This window comes from Vairimorpha necatrix, chromosome 7, assembly GCF_036630325.1.
Source record: "Vairimorpha necatrix chromosome 7, complete sequence".
Taxonomy (NCBI): Eukaryota; Fungi; Microsporidia; family Nosematidae; genus Vairimorpha; species Vairimorpha necatrix.
The window spans coordinates 838,187-854,536 of record NC_088822.1 but is presented as its reverse complement, the minus strand read 5'-3'; the positions used below and the strand labels follow the sequence as shown (position 1 = coordinate 854,536).

Here is a 16,350-nt window from a genome sequence, read left to right as displayed (position 1 = left end):
ACTATCATTAAACTTAAAAAAATGTAAATTCTACAAGAATGAAATCAAAATATTAGGAAATATTATTGGGAATGGATGCATTAAAGTAGACCCAGAGAAAATTAGTCACATTCAAACGTACCCAATTCCCACGTCTATTAAAGAGCTCAGAGGTTTCTTGGGAACAGTTAATTATTGTAAAGACTTCGTGAAGGAGATAGAATCGCACTAGTCCATTATATGACATACTTAGAGGGGAGAGACAAAACTCAAGTAAAAAAATCACACTTACGGAAGATCAATTGGCTGCTTTTAATAGAACTAAACGCCAAATGGAAAAAAATACTGTACGAACTCAACCGAACTTTAAAAAGGACTTTATATTTTTGACAGATGCATCGGACTCGGGTATTGGTGCAGTGTTACTCCAGGAGAATGATCATGGAGAAGAGAAAATGATATCCGCGTTTAGAAAAGATTAGATAATTGTCAAAAAAATTATTCAGTGACGGATAAAGAATTACTAGCCTTGGTTAAAGGGATTAACCACTTTAGACATTACTTATTAGGAAGGAAGTTTAAACATAGAACGGACCACAAAGCTCTCATATACTTAATGAGCACAAAAGACCCTTCTAGTAGGCTGCTCAGGTGGTCCTTAAAACTCGCAGAATACGACTTTGAATTGGAACATAAAAAAGGGGGAAACAACATTGCCGATGGATTTAGTAGGTTTTATAATAGTGAAGAAATAAATAACATTAACGCCGAAGAACTGGACAACAAAGATAAAGAGGACATAATAACAGAATATCATAGGATTTCTGGACATGGGTCAGTTAACACAATGAAGTTTATGATTTCCCGAAACTACAATTGGAAAGGAATGTATAAGGATATAGAAAATTAGCTCAAAATGTAGTATCTGTCTAAGAGCAGGAGGACCAAAGGTTAAAACAAAAAATAAGGTAATCTGCGCAGATAAGCCAAACGAAGTGTGAGAAATCGATTTAATGGGTAGAATGTATGAAATCTCGGGTTCAAAATATGTTTTCGTAGCGATAGATCATTACACGAAATGGATTGAAACAAAAATAATCAAAAATAAAACAGGGCACGAAATATACAAAGCTATCGAAGAACTAATTATAAAAAAACATGGAATTCCTGATAGAATTTTGACGGACAACGGGTTAGAGTTCAACAATAAAGAAGTGCTATCACTTCAAAATAAATACAATATCAAGTGGGAATTTGGGTCCCCATACCATCACCAAACAACAGGAGCAGTGGAAAGAGTAAACCAGACTCTAAAAAACGTAATAAGACGGTTGTCTTGCTTTGGAGAATTAAATTGGAGTCCTTTTTTAAAGGAAGCAACACTAGCGGTTAATTTGTCATTCAATCGCGCAATAGGAACATCTCCATACATAATGAAGCATGGACATCAACTAATGACAGAAATAGATAAGAGATTGAATATCAAGCCGAAAATGTATTCAAAACAATACCTCGTAGAAAAGAGAGATAAAAATTTCATTAAATACAAAAAAAGAATAGTCAAGGGACATAAAGACGTAAAAACAAAATTTAATATCGGGGAACGCGTGATCATTTTTAGAGATATCCCAGGCAAAGATAAATTAAGTTCCAAATGGACACACGGTTATAAGATATCCGAAATAATCAGCGAAGATGCATATATGGTAGAAAGAACCGATAACAACGGAGAATTAAGGGTAAACAAATGTCATATAAAACGGGATACTTCTCAAATTAGTTGAGGGAGTGTCGTGGCCAGTACAGGGGCCACAAAATATGATACAATTGTTGCAAGATGATTGGTCAATTAAACTATATAAATTCATGCTGGAAAGAGGGGATGGAAAATATTAATAAACGATTTAACGACACTCACGATAAAAATTTTTAAAACACAACTTTAATTTGCTTATTAGAAGCTTAAATAGATCCTATATTCCTCTGCTTCACTCCTTTGTAGCTAGTCTTTCTATAAGATCTTTTATATGACAACACTACTATAAAAAGCAAAAATGGAACAGCTAGGAATATAAGAGAATACATTCCCAGATTAATATATCCTATTTTCTCGGTATCAATTGCATCATTTTCTTTTATAACATAATCATCGTAGACTTTAGTACTGGTGACAATATTTTCACTATATTTTGTTGTCTTAAAATTATGGCTTGTATTAGAACAAACTGAAGACAAAGATTGTAATCTGTTGTCATATAGTTTAAAGAAAATTGTCCTCATATTATTTCCACCAAAACAATCCCGCCAGGATTCTGATATTCCATCACAAATCTTACCAATGACATTAGGAAGATTGTTTCCAGGTTTAAACCCAAAACATGTGCTATTTTGAATGATGAGATGAGTAGCTTCATTGATTGAATCTGAATTTTTAATAAAATCTTTATAGCAAGTAATCATATTATTAAAATGAGTACTTGTTGCTATATTTAAATAGTCGACAAAATTAAGCTTTTCGCATTAAAATGATCTTAATGATATAATATCCCATTTTGTCGAATTAAACATATTATAAACTGAAGCTAAATAGGCCTGCTTAATTTCGCTTCTAACTTCTTCGTTTTTATAATCAGTCCAGTTTTTCTTCGTCCAGTAACTAAATAAAGAATCATTTGTTACGATCTCCCAAAAATATTTCGCTAGATATTTTATAGTTTCAACCGACAAATCAAGAACTTCATAATTTCCTTGCAACGCATTGCAGACTTGACTGCTATTAAGTTTAGTGATGCCATTCAGTGGTTCAACTAGGGTGTCGTTAGATGCAGTAACATCAGGTATGAATGTTAAATATAGATCAAATAAGAATAACGAAATCATTTGGGGCAAAATTAATTAAATTATTAAAACTTTTTTTAATTAATAGAAGTATAAATAACAAAGTAAAACTAAAAATAGCCTCGAGCAGGAAAAATGGTTTTATTTTTTTAATATATATGTTTTTGATATATAAATTACTTAAATTGTATTGACAGCGCCACAAATACTTGATATTTACCAGAAAAATGGAATGAGTTTTTGTTTTCGTGCATATCTTGTTTGAACATACGCCAATATATTGTAAGTGTGTGATGCATTCCATTCTGTAAAGAATGAAATAATATTTTATTAATATCTTTTTTCAATTTAAATATTTTGCTTATCATACGTTTAGGTAGTTATATTTTGTTTAAATCAAACATAATGTGAAATGATTAATCTATCTCTACTATTATTTTAATAATGACACTATGGTAATAAATTGTAATATTGATGGTAACAAAAAATAACTTTAATTAAATTCTAAGTTTTTTATACTTGCAAAGTGTTATCATTCAGTCTTATTAAACATATGCAGCCGTTGTTTCATAATGATGTCTTTATATTGAATTTTGATGCTTTGGGTCAAAGATTTTTACATATTCATTATATCTAAATATAAATATTTAGAAATCTAATCTTTCTGATTATCGGAATATCGCCCGGCAATGAATATTATTCTGAAAAAATGAAGTTTTTTCTTTAAAGATGCTACAAACAGATTACTGATACCATTATATAAAACATGCTCTAATTATAATCAGAATAATTGCATTTTTCTGATGATAGAAATATCGCATCAGAATCACAAACCACCAAGCTTATTTTATTGACAAAATCTTCTTTGCTTCTTTTTTTGAATTAATTACGCATCAACATTTAAAATTGATTTATCAATCGTTTGCATGCATCGAAAACATAACCTGATCTTATAATGTTATGTCTCTCTAAATTACTAGGCAGTAATTAACTATATGTTGGCCATTAAAAAAAACTTACGATATGACGTTATTGTCAATTTTTTTTTATTGAAATAGTAAAATTTCAATACAACGATATTTTCGGTCTAAACAGTAAAATGGATCATTTTAGAACCAATATGGAATAAATGAAAATTTGATTCAAAAAGCATACAGAACATCTATTGAATTCTCAATGCACACTGATTTTTTACATACATATATATTTTTAAATCATAACATAGTAAATAGAATTTTACAATTGCATATATGAGCTCAGTATATATATGCTTATTTACAATATAGTATATGAATTTATTCAAATATCTTTTTTCTTGAAAAGATAAAATCTACATTGTACTAAGTATTCGAACATAAATCAACGTGATTTTTAATACAACTTATTTTCTATGAGGATCCTGTTATAAGTTTATATTCATTCGTACTTTAGCGCTCTTTGTTTAAAGGATTTATAATAGTTAAACTAATGTTCTTTGGTTTATTTTACTTTTAAACATGATAAATAATGCTATTATCGACACACTAGCTTTTAAATAGTATATATAAGTTAATCATATGACACAACTTTTCGCGCATGGCGAACCAGAGACTTTTTTGTTATTAAGCAGTTAAATTTTTGTAATTAATATTATTAGACACTAAAAAAAATTAGAAATACGAATTCAAGCTTTTGTATATCATAATTTTACGTAATAATTAAAAATTGGCCAAAAACTGCGCTCTTAGAGTTGTTTTGAGGCATTTATATTATAATTATATGCCAGAATTTCGTACTAAAAAATAAGACAAAGTAAAAAATCTGCATATGTTTGTAGGTTTTTATACTTTTATGTTATTTTTTTGTAGATATTTATTAATGATTATGTTTATTGTAATATAAATGATGTCACAATTTTAAAATCGTTTTAAAATTAAAAGTATCATAACATTTTAAAACAAAATAAATTATAAGCACATAGGTTAAATATTAAGTTCCGCATTGGGGAATATTTTTGTGTAGTTTTTTTAGTTTAAAATATACGATTGAATAAATAAACTAATATTTATTAATGTTTTTGATTTTAATTAACACTATTTTCTTGTTTAATCTATATATTGATAGTGCCACTTTTATTTCTCAAGAATTTATTTGTTATCACATTATTGTCTAAAAATACGTTAATGAAAGTCTACTTGCGTAGGATTTTTTAAATGATCTCTCTTGTAATATATTTTTGTGCTATAGTACATGAAAATTGTGGTTATTATTTTTTTTAGCACTAGGATTCTCAAAAATTAAATGATGTGAAATTTCAAGAATTTACATGTCCTATCCTATATTTTCGATATAAAGATAGTTAGCCTTCTTAGTAGTCATACATTTTTAAATTTCTAATCTCGAAGATTTCTTAGGATTAAATTAGAGACAATAAAAAAAAATATTTAATATAACTATTTATTAATAAATGCTAAAAGTAGTTCTCTGTTCACTTTGAAGAATTAATCGTTTTTCTACAACAATGCTATACAAAAAAAATCAACGATGACAAAAACGATACAAATTATATTACAATGTACAAATAACAGGTTTGTCATTATTGGATCATAATATAATACAACGACCGACAAATGTCTTTCTCGCTTGCGGCCATTCGTTGCAAGATATTAAAGGGTCGCTTCTGGCTTCTCCTGTAGTAACTCTTTAGAAAATAAAAGCATTGGTAAGATCTTAAAAGAATATATAAAACATTTGAGTGGAAAAGGAAAAAAATCATTTATGACTTAAAACCTATAATTCTATAAAAAACAACAAAATATATTTCTCTGTAGTTTTTTATAGAAAATAACTATAAAGCAATATTTACGAAATTAAATATAGTTGAATTGATCATTTTTTTATGTTCGTTTGATCTTATGACTAGCAAAAAAAATTTACTTTAAATTTTGTACATTTAAAAAATCTCCCTTATTATCCAAGTTTGTTTTAATAGATACGATCTGATTAATAAATCTCAAACTTTTACGTAATAAAAAAATAAATCAAAAATACACAGCTGTTATTATTTCATTAAAACACGTAGATAACATAATTTGAAGCAATTGCTAATTTTAATCTAACTTAAATATTTTAAATGAATACATAGTTTAGTAAATTGATAAAATAATAATGTTTTTTTTACTTCATAATACAAAAAACAATTTTGATGAATCTTCTAAATAACATTAAAATGTATAGGTAAGGTTCTAGCCTTTGCTCTTGAAACAATATCCCCGAGATACCTCTAGTAGATTTTTGGTATGCGACTAATCTATATCGACAAAGACGATGGCTCAATATAAATTAAAGGCCATTAAAAATTTTATGAGACGTTTATTTCTTTGACTTGAATCTAGATTTTCTATAAATTAAGTCAAAATTCAAACGATTGGGAATTTAAGAAAACAAAATACGATTTTAAGACGAGTAATTTTAATTTTTTCTTTGGACAATTCGTTCTATTAAATTATCTAATAATTGCCGTACTAAATTTCAGATTTATATCTTTAAATTATAATTAATGTTTTTTGTTGATAAATTTGCGAAAAAATATTGAAATATCAATAAAAATATAGATTTACGTTGTAATTTTTATTAATAATATAATACATATACTCTTTAATCATTTTTACCTCATTATATAAAAATGCTAAATTTTGCATTGTTTTTTTGATTTCAATCATAATAATCTACAAAAAAAAAGTTTATAAATTAGACATAGTGTCGTATAAGAGTAAATAAAATTGAAATCAATAAACGAACATAAATAAATAATCATCTTAATTATAGGATATCTATAAAATAATAAATTGATTATTTGCTTAAGGTTTTTATTTGAAGTATAATAGATTATGAAAATATAGATAAAACAATTTTTATTATTAAGAAATAGATGAAACAAGAACAAAAATAATGTGGCATTTTGTTACAGTATCTAAAAAAACAAAATTTTAATTTTCAAAACAAATTGAAAGTTATTAAAGATGTTATTGTATTAGTAGAATTCCAATATATACAAATTCTATGGCAAATGCAGTCAACAATTTTGATTTTTTTTTACAACATGATATTATGAAGTAAACAAAATAAATAGATTATTTGTGTGACATTAAAATAAAATTTTTTAATGATCGTACGTACCATTGACTAAGTTCCTTATTGTACCCCGTTTTTTAAACTACCGGGGTTTCCGGCTTATAGAATCCACCCAAAAAAAACCATGGATCTTATCTATGGGTAAATCTTTTCTATTGATATAAAATATTTGAAATTTTTTTTAAAATTTTTTGAAACTTTACCCCCATGAAAAAAAATCTTACATGCTAAAAAAAATTGCATGAAAACAATGGCAACATAATTATGACTGCTTTCGAGCTGCAGATTACTAGTAAAATTGAAGGGTCATTATATCAAGGGGGTTCTTTTTATATTAATTTTTTACCATCCGGCTATGGGGATCTCTTCTACTAGTATATAAATTTCCATTTAAAAAGTCGTAATTATTCGACTTTGGGGGTGGATCTTATAACCCGGAAACCCGGTACAAAAAATTTCTGCTTTATAAAATATCAAAGTCAAGAGTTAGTTCGAACAGCAAACAAAGCCTTTTATGTATAGACTATAGTAGAAATATTAAAATTCATAGCTTATGCATTTTAACGAAATCGAATGTAAAAAATATCAGCCTAATAACGCGAAAGGTTTCAAATTTATTTATTCTACCTACTTTTAAATTATTAATATTAAAAATTTTTGAATTCCAACAATAAAGAGTGGATGTACTTATTTTTTATATAATTTCTTAAAAATCATATAGTGATATGTCTTGAACTTTAACTTCATTATAATCGTCTTTCTTTCAATCCGGTCCTTTTGATTTCATGGTTAATAATAGCTTGTTTTAAATGAAAATCACTTTTTTACATTTGTAAAATTGATTAGTACATTTTCAGAACAAAACATGTCAATAAACATTAGATCACATCGATATAAAATCGTATACTCGGGTTATGGTTATTATTTGACGCACAGTTAAGAAATATTTGCAAATGGATTTTAGCTCATGAAAAAAATTAAAAAACAAATAATTACTCTTAAGATTTTATATGGATCATTTCTATTTTGTAATAAAATCATCTGGAAATTAAGACACCCTTAATCACATCAAATAAATCTAATAAAAAATCCTCTACTTATATGAAAAGCTAGCTACTCATCAATTTTTTATCATTTATTAATGTTTCCCCGAAAAAATTCATAAAAAATTGTTGTATGATATTTCTATTACCATCTTTGATTTATAGTTGATACTAAATCAAAATAAAAGAGCTTTAGCAAATGTATTACCTGTACAGGTAGAACTAAAAACGACTTAATTTAAATAGTATTCTATATCTTAATATATTACATCCTACTGTTGCTATTAAATTGTAAAACCTTTGATTATTATTTTTACTTCATCATCTAAAACAAATTGGTCATAAATTCTTGCAATTAAGGCTAGTAATTTTACCAAAATATGGTTTTGTCTTCAATTACGTCTATATTAAATTTAAAATATATGCTGTCAAGTGACAGATCTCCGGTGGTCCTAAAAATGCCCCGGAGCTCAGAAAATACGATTCTATAAGTATTCTCTTCCTTCTCTCAACTATGTTTATGGAGGGAAATGTATAATATTTTCCCATCTATAAATATAAAAGAAAATCATACCCAGAAGGGTATGAAGAATAATAAAAACATTAGTTTAAAACATTCTTCTCGGACTGATGGGAAACCATCAGTCCACATATGCATTTAAACTCAAAATTATTTTTATAAAAAATATACACGAGTCAATTTATTTTTAAAAAAATAAAACGCGCATATATTGTTATTTTTTTTGTTTTTGATAATGTTAAAAGATTACTAAATAAATTATGTCTTAAATAATTTTTACAACAAGTCGCATGTATATGACTTATTGAAAAAAAAAAAAAAAATTTAACAATCATTAAAAAAAATGCAAGTTTCAACAAAGTTTACTATTTATTATGTTCTATAGATATAATTGTTCAACCAATTTTTTTACAATATAGTAGTGCTAATCGTACTTTTTAGTTTTTTTACAATGCGCTTTATAGTGTTGAAGCATATTGTCTTTTCTAGAAAACTTTTTAGAACAAGATTTTGATGGACAAACAAAAGGTTTTATATCCGTATGGGATATGTAATGGCGCTTAATTCGACTAATAGTAGGCAATTGTTTGTTACAGCCATTTTTCGCACAACAAAACATAACGACACCATTTATTGTTTTTTTCTCAAATAAACTGTCATCAAAGTCGGAAAAACTTCTTATAATTTCATTTTCTGGCGGAGCAGATTCTGTTTTTTTTGCTTCCTTTTTAATTTGTCTAGGTTTTTTTTGAATTAGGAGGCTAGCACGTCCTAATACATTTTTATCCCCTTCCTTTTTATTTTTCTCCTTCTTCATATTTTTCTCCTTCTTCTTATTAGCTTCTTTAATTGTTCTTAGCCGTTCTCGATCCAAGTTTTCTGGAATGTAACTTTTTTCTTTATAAAGTCTTTTTTTTAGCTTCTTTTCTGCTTCCGTGGCTGCTTGTTTTAGATAAAAAAAGCTAGAATTTTCGGATTTTTGATGGTGTAGGTCGCTAGTGAGATCAGAAGGGCCGGATTCTTCTGATACCTCCTCTTTTAAATTGGATTTTCTGACCTTTTTATTTTGAAATCTTTTTTTACCTGACATATGCACTCATCATTTTTTGTATTTATGTTAATAAAGGAGGAAAGGAGACATTTTTTTTTTAATAAATTAGGCAATATTTGTAGCTAACCAATAATTTCGTGATTTATATTTTAAAACACTAAAATTATTGCATAATTTTTATGAAAGTGTCAGTTTAGTCTTTTTATTTTCAATATAACTTTTTTGTATGATTTTTTTTTCATTTGCCATATAAATTTAGGTAAATAAAGGACTTAGTTAACATTGTAAAATTTTTAATGATAAAAGTTTTAAATTTGATATTCAGATCTCTGCAGATAAATTTATGTGTGCATTACTTACAGATCATTCACAATATTTTTATACATATGATATATTTGTAAGGATTTGACTAATTAGTAATTGGCATACAATCAATTAAATTAATTTTTTCAATGATCGTCTATTTTGTTGAATTGTATAGATCATTTACCTAAGAATTAATTTGTTTATTGATAAATTACAATTTAGGGGGCAAATACTCATAAATGCTTAATTGAATGTTTAATTCTTATTAATATATTTATTTTAATCGATTTACTTTTAGCTCTTTTTATACAGTATTTATTAATATTATATGATTCCAAAAATCAAAGCGTCTTAAAAAATACAAAACCAACCTTTGGAAAAAAGAATTTGATATTGGTAAGTTAGTGTCTCAGAAAGATGATTGGACTATTAAACAATCCACTTTTAATGGTTAGTTACGATTAAAAGCCTAATAAAGTATAATGGTTGTGTTAAATCCACATATCGCTAGCAAACTTTATAGTTTCTCTTTTATTGATAGAGCCTTCGATGTTTTTTATTGAGCAGCCCAAAGAACCTACATAATTTTATACAGTTCACGACAAAACATTAGGCTGCTAAAATATCTATATACATCAATTTCCAAGGTACAATAACCTTTTTTAAATTATAGATAGAAAAAAAAAAATGAATTTACATAAAGGTAACCAGTTACTGCTACAACTTTGCAAAATTATTTACTCAATAACTGCGGATTAAAGCTCTAGCACTGGATTTTTTAAATCAACTATTAGAGTATGAAAAAAGATATAACGGCGTTCTTTTGGACAATATTACTTATAGGATCTATACCTAATTCATACAATTTATTTTTTATGTAACACAATTAATTTTTTGTTCAGAAAAAATATAATAGGTAGCTCATATTTATAAGAATTATTGTTGGATAACTATAAATAGCGATAATATTATTTGATACCCCCCAGTCTACTATTCTCAACAATTATAGTTTTTTATTTTTGTTATTAATGATTTTTTATATTATTCAGAAATTAAACTAATCATCAAACTTTTTAGATAAAATCGTAGTAAATTATAAGCTTTGCATCTTCTATTGTTAATAAAAATAATTTTTTTACTTATAAACATTCGATAAAATATTGATTAATTTAAAATAATCTTCGTGTTTGTAAAATTAGTTAATATAAATAAGATTAATAAAATAAATTTTTTAAGTTAATATTCGCCTTTTAGATTTATTAGTACGTAAATCATCAGTATCGCATATATAATTTGCATTTAAAAATTTTAGCAATTTTAGTGATGTTTTAATAACATACAAAAAAATCCAATAGTGACTCCTACTAATACCTTTTTATAACAGCTATTTCAGATATTACGTTTACTAATAAAAACTCGATGTCCTATCCATTTTTTTTCCTGATCATGTACCCGTCTACACTAAGAGTTAGATTTTAAAGGTTTTCAGCACATAATATTAAATGTATGCATCAGGGAAATATACTTTTCATCCCACGTTATCTTTCTATATTTTTTTATCATTCTATGTTATGTAATTACCATGAAACTATTTTTTCGAAATGTATTTATTAGTCAGAATGAATGATTTCTAATCTTTATATCGGCAAATTAAGTTGAATCTGGTAAATTATATTTGTCGTTGTTCCTTACGCTCTAACAGAGCATTTACAATGCTCGATCATTTCCATATATTTTAATAATATTAAAACTTCATCTTATGGAAAGAGAAGAGGACGAAAAAAATAAAGTGCTTTTACAACAATATTAACTGTTTATTATGCGTATGCCGCTTTTTTTCTTTTAAATACATCAATATGAGCCTTTTTACGGGGATTTTGTTTGTAAGTATAATGTTTCTAATTGTATACCGCTCTATACTTACATGGTGCCCTGTACTAATTTTGCGTATAATTTTAACTTATTACATATTTTAATCATCGTTAAAGTTCTATATACACAAATATTGCTTTGTCTTTCATAGAATTAACCTCTAATCATTTGATTACGCTTGTTAGCACTATATTTAAGGTTTCATTCTAAAATCTTTACGATTTTGACCACCTTACTTGAATAACCTCAAATTTTGCAAAAAATAATTCGCTTCGGTTCCAAATTAACTTTCACAAAACTTATATAAGAGTTACATGTGATACTAATTCATCACACTTTAGGCTAGACAATTTTCTATAAATTTAAAAGTTTTTTTGTTGGTTCTATTTTCTGAAAATTAACAGAATCTAGATTTAGCTTCACTACAAAATTATAATAAATCTTTTAAATAATCATTTGGAGTAAATAAATTAGTTCTATTATTTTAATTCTGAGTTTCTACTCGACTTATTTTGCTATAAATATCAATTTTAATTTATCGGTTTAAAATTGACTATTGTTAAGGATATAAATCATTTTAGTTGTTTTATGTCAACTAAATTTTCAACATTCAAAAATATTAACATATTTAACTCAATAAAGTAGGTATATTAATTATTGCCCAATTAAGCTCGGTTTTAAATATATTATTTTGTGGTTCATACTGAAATATTATGTTGTTTTTTTTTACTGCCTATCTGACTCTCTGTACATCATCAAAATGCTGCAAAGAGTACATTAAATAGCAATTATTAGATATAAGATAATATGTTAATTTCTATAAATATCATATCTAATAATAATTATTTTATCAAGAGATGAGCATATTAGATTGTGCTATTCATGCGAATACGAATGCTACGCTCAAAATTTTTTCTAGGTATTCATTTTTAGCAGTAAGTAATAGGACAAGTCCCCCTCACATAGTCTACCTCAAGACAATCAATAATTTTATACAAACGTTTCACAAAGTATTATTTTGGTGTGTTTTCAATTCAATTCTGTGTTATTAGTATAATTTTGTAATTCTATCGTCGCAAGTCATGACAATAAAAAAAAATTTTCTTAACAATACACTAATCACAGTGATATTTAAATTAAAACGATTAAATGTTATTTGTACTATGTTTACACCATAAATATTTTTTTTATTGTATACTATTAAATACAGGGCTTTGCATTTTTATATTCCCATGTTTGCATTTTTATATTCCCATGTTTGCATTTCTATATTCCCATGTTTGCATTTCTTACATTCCCATGTTTGCATTTCTTACATTTCCATGTTTGCATTTCTATATTTCCATGTTTGCATTTCTATATTCCCATGTTTGCATTTCTATATTCCCATGTTTGCATTTCTATATTCCCCTTAATAGTAAGAAAAATAAGGAAAACAATAACCAACGAATTAAAGAATATGGTTCTTGAGTTGACAAAAGATGAAAAACGATCCATGGCCGAAATGTCGACTATGGTTGATTTACATCGTAAAACCGTTGAATCTATTATTCGAAACCAGCACAATCAACCTACAAGGTCTATTCGGCAGTTGTATCAAAATGAAATGCTTTCGAATACAGACCGAGTTGTTAAAAACATAGTTGATTGTGCAAACGATATGACTTTACAGGAAATTTTTAATGAGTTAAATTTACGAACGAATGTAAATTTGTCAAAATCTTTAATATCGAGAAAACTCAAAAAACTCGGTATAAAGAACAAGGCTCAGTTGGATTCCTGTTGAACGTAACTCATTGGACAAAATAAATCAAAGGAGTATCTATGCCTCCGAAATCAGTAGGTACTCACTCGATCGAAAACCTAATTTTTTCTTGATGAAACTGGGTTCAACGCTTTACTACGCGAAGTTCTGGATATTCAGAAAAGAATACCAAAGCCTATAATATTGTGCCAGCAAATTGTGGCAAAAATATAAGCTGTATGTGAGTAATTACTATAAATGGATTATTGGCATTTGAGTATAAACTTGGAGCATATAATTCCGAGAGTTTTATGAATTTTGTTGAAAATGAATTATCTATGTTCTTTTGGAATAATCCTGGTAAAGTTCTTATAATGGATAATGCCAGTTTTCATCATTCGCGGGAAGTTTTACAAAAATTAAATAATCTGGGCATTAATCATAAATTTCTGCCTACTTATTCACTACAACTAAATCCCATTGAAGAGTTTTTTTCGATGCTCAGGGCAAGATTTTCATCTTTTAAATCATCAGAAAGTCTAATTGAAACAATTATTGAGAAAGTTTTGAGTTTAGATTATAGCCGTGAGTGTCCTGCGTTTTACAGAAATATGATAGGCTGGCTAGAAAAGGGAAGAGCAAGAGAAGATTTATTTTAATAAACATTTTTTATTATTTTGAAATTTCTTATTTTTATGGGAATATAGAAATGCAAACATGGGAATATAGAAATGCAAACATGGGAATATAAGAAATGCAAACATGGGAATATAGAAATGCAAACCCCTGTAAACAACGAATTGGCGTGTTTTATTGTCAAGAAAATCATGTAGAATTATTGCGTCTTCATTGGATTTAAATTTAACACAATGAAATTTTGATATGAAAAAATCTTTTTTAAGTTTACTTGGTAGGCTTAATTTTCATTTTTTTAAGACAATTTTTTACACAGTAAAATTTAAAAATACATAATTAATAATTTATATTACAATCAATAAATTCAATTTTAGAAAAAATATATGGCGATATTATTATTAAATAAGTAAAGTTTTTATTATTTTTTCAAGTTTCTATATTAATAAAACAAGATCAATCCTTTTTTCTATTTTTCTTACAGTGCATTCTGTAATGTTGCAACATATTATCTTTCCTTGAAAATTTCTTAGTACATTTTTTACTAAGACATTTAAAAGGTTTTAGGTCGGTATGTACTAGGTAGTGCCTTTTGATTCGACTCATAGAAGGCAATTCCACGTTACAGTCGGCATCAGCACAACAAAACATTGTCTCGCCTTTACTTTTTCGCGTAGAAAACATACTATCCGAGAAATCTGCAAAACATTTTATAGTTTCATTCTCGGATATTTCATCCATTTCTCCCTCTTTTTTAGGTTTTTTATTTTGTATCAGTTCTCTATTTGTTTTATTTTTGGGAACTTCTGAAGAGTTTTCTTTTATATTGTGATTAGATTTATTCATCTTATCTTCTTTTAATTTTCTGATCTTTTGTGTAATTGAATTTTCAGGCGAAAAACTTTTTTCTTTATAAAGTTTTTTTTTTGATTCAAAACTTATTTGGTCAGCTATTTCTTTTAAATAATCTAAGCCTGTTTTATTTGTTTTTTGTTGAGCGGCAATGGGCGAGTTTATTAATTCAGGCCCGTTTTTTCTTTTGCGAATAGAATTTTTCTGATCCGGGACATGTCTCTGTGATTTAAGCTTCTCAAAATGGGAACTTACCTTTTCACTAATTTCATTTGAATCATCATAATTTTCCTTTTTAATGTCAAAAACTGCTTCACAATTTGATTCAACACTCGAAAGATCGGCGCACGTCGAGTCTTCAGATTGTTCTTGTTTTTTACCTGATTTTGAAAATTTAGATGACCTTGAATCTTTACTAGCTACCATATCTTAATAATTTTTTTTGTTTTTATGTGTTAAAAGGAGAAAAGGGGAGTTTCTCCTTAAGATAAAAATTCTATATCAAGAACTACCAATTAAATTTTAATTTTTTTGTCATTTTTTTTGCTTTTTTCATATTCGCTTTTTTTTAATATATTAATTTAATCTATTACTGCTGGCATTTTGGTTAGTATTCTAGGTAACCAGGTCCAGGAACATAAAATATTAAAAAGTGAATTATTATTGTTTTTTATTAATGTGACGATTAATCTGGAAGTTGCCGTATGCAAGATAATTCAGTAAATTGTATTTAATTGTTACTAGAAAAACAAATTGTTTTTTTTAAATATACGATTATATAAAATTAAGTTGATTTTATGTTTTATTATTTTTACACATATAAATTATTACATTTTAAGATAACAATGTCGTAATTTTTGCCTGCGCAAGTATTTTCATTATAAAATCAATCAAATTTTGATTGGTTCATAAAATTTATTGATTTTTGATTTTATGTAATTAATAAAACATTAGAAAAAAAAAATAATTGATTTTTCTTGCCTTTAAAGGAAAAAAAATAAAAAAAAAAAAAATTCTTGTTAAGATTTTATTTTTTCATCAACACAATAAAAAGAAAAAATTTTATAAATGTTAATAATGCATCTCGATAGGATTTAAATATATTAATATTCGTATATTATCTTAAGAATTTAATTTCTTATTTTTTTTTTTCTATGCTTATGAATTTAATTAAAAATAATGGAATATACAAGTACCTTTAGGTACTAAATTATGACAAAAATATTTTATTTCTATGATAATATTCATATTTCTCCTTAATGTCAGGACTGTACTACATAAATTGATCACTTAAAAAAAAAACTTTTATTCAAAATTTTTTTTTTAATTGTCTTAAATATATGGCTAACTATTAAAGATTTAATTGTTTGGTTGTATAAAGTATTGTAAAGCATAAAAA

The 16,350-nt window shown here is 26.5% G+C and overlaps 3 protein-coding genes across 3 annotated transcripts; all 3 read right to left on the bottom strand.

Annotated features, from left to right (window-relative positions):
• Positions 1-1,941: 1,941 nt before the first annotated feature.
• On the bottom strand, positions 1,942-2,859 carry VNE69_07158 (putative SP-containing membrane protein; the record flags this gene model as incomplete). Its single annotated transcript, XM_065474164.1, has 2 exons — positions 1,942-2,490; positions 2,557-2,859. The coding sequence occupies 2 exons, from the start codon at positions 2,857-2,859 to the stop codon at positions 1,942-1,944; spliced, it is 852 nt and encodes a 283-aa protein (XP_065330236.1).
• Positions 2,860-8,917: 6,058 nt separating this feature from the next.
• Positions 8,918-9,583, bottom strand: VNE69_07157 (zinc finger C2H2 domain-containing protein; the record flags this gene model as incomplete). The annotated part of the gene is made up of 1 exon (XM_065474163.1): positions 8,918-9,583. The coding sequence occupies one exon, from the start codon at positions 9,581-9,583 to the stop codon at positions 8,918-8,920; it is 666 nt and encodes a 221-aa protein (XP_065330235.1).
• Positions 9,584-14,555: 4,972 nt separating this feature from the next.
• VNE69_07156 (zinc finger C2H2 domain-containing protein) lies at positions 14,556-15,377 on the bottom strand (the record flags this gene model as incomplete). The annotated part of the gene is made up of 1 exon (XM_065474162.1): positions 14,556-15,377. The coding sequence occupies one exon, from the start codon at positions 15,375-15,377 to the stop codon at positions 14,556-14,558; it is 822 nt and encodes a 273-aa protein (XP_065330234.1).
• Between the last annotated feature and the right edge of the window lie 973 nt (positions 15,378-16,350).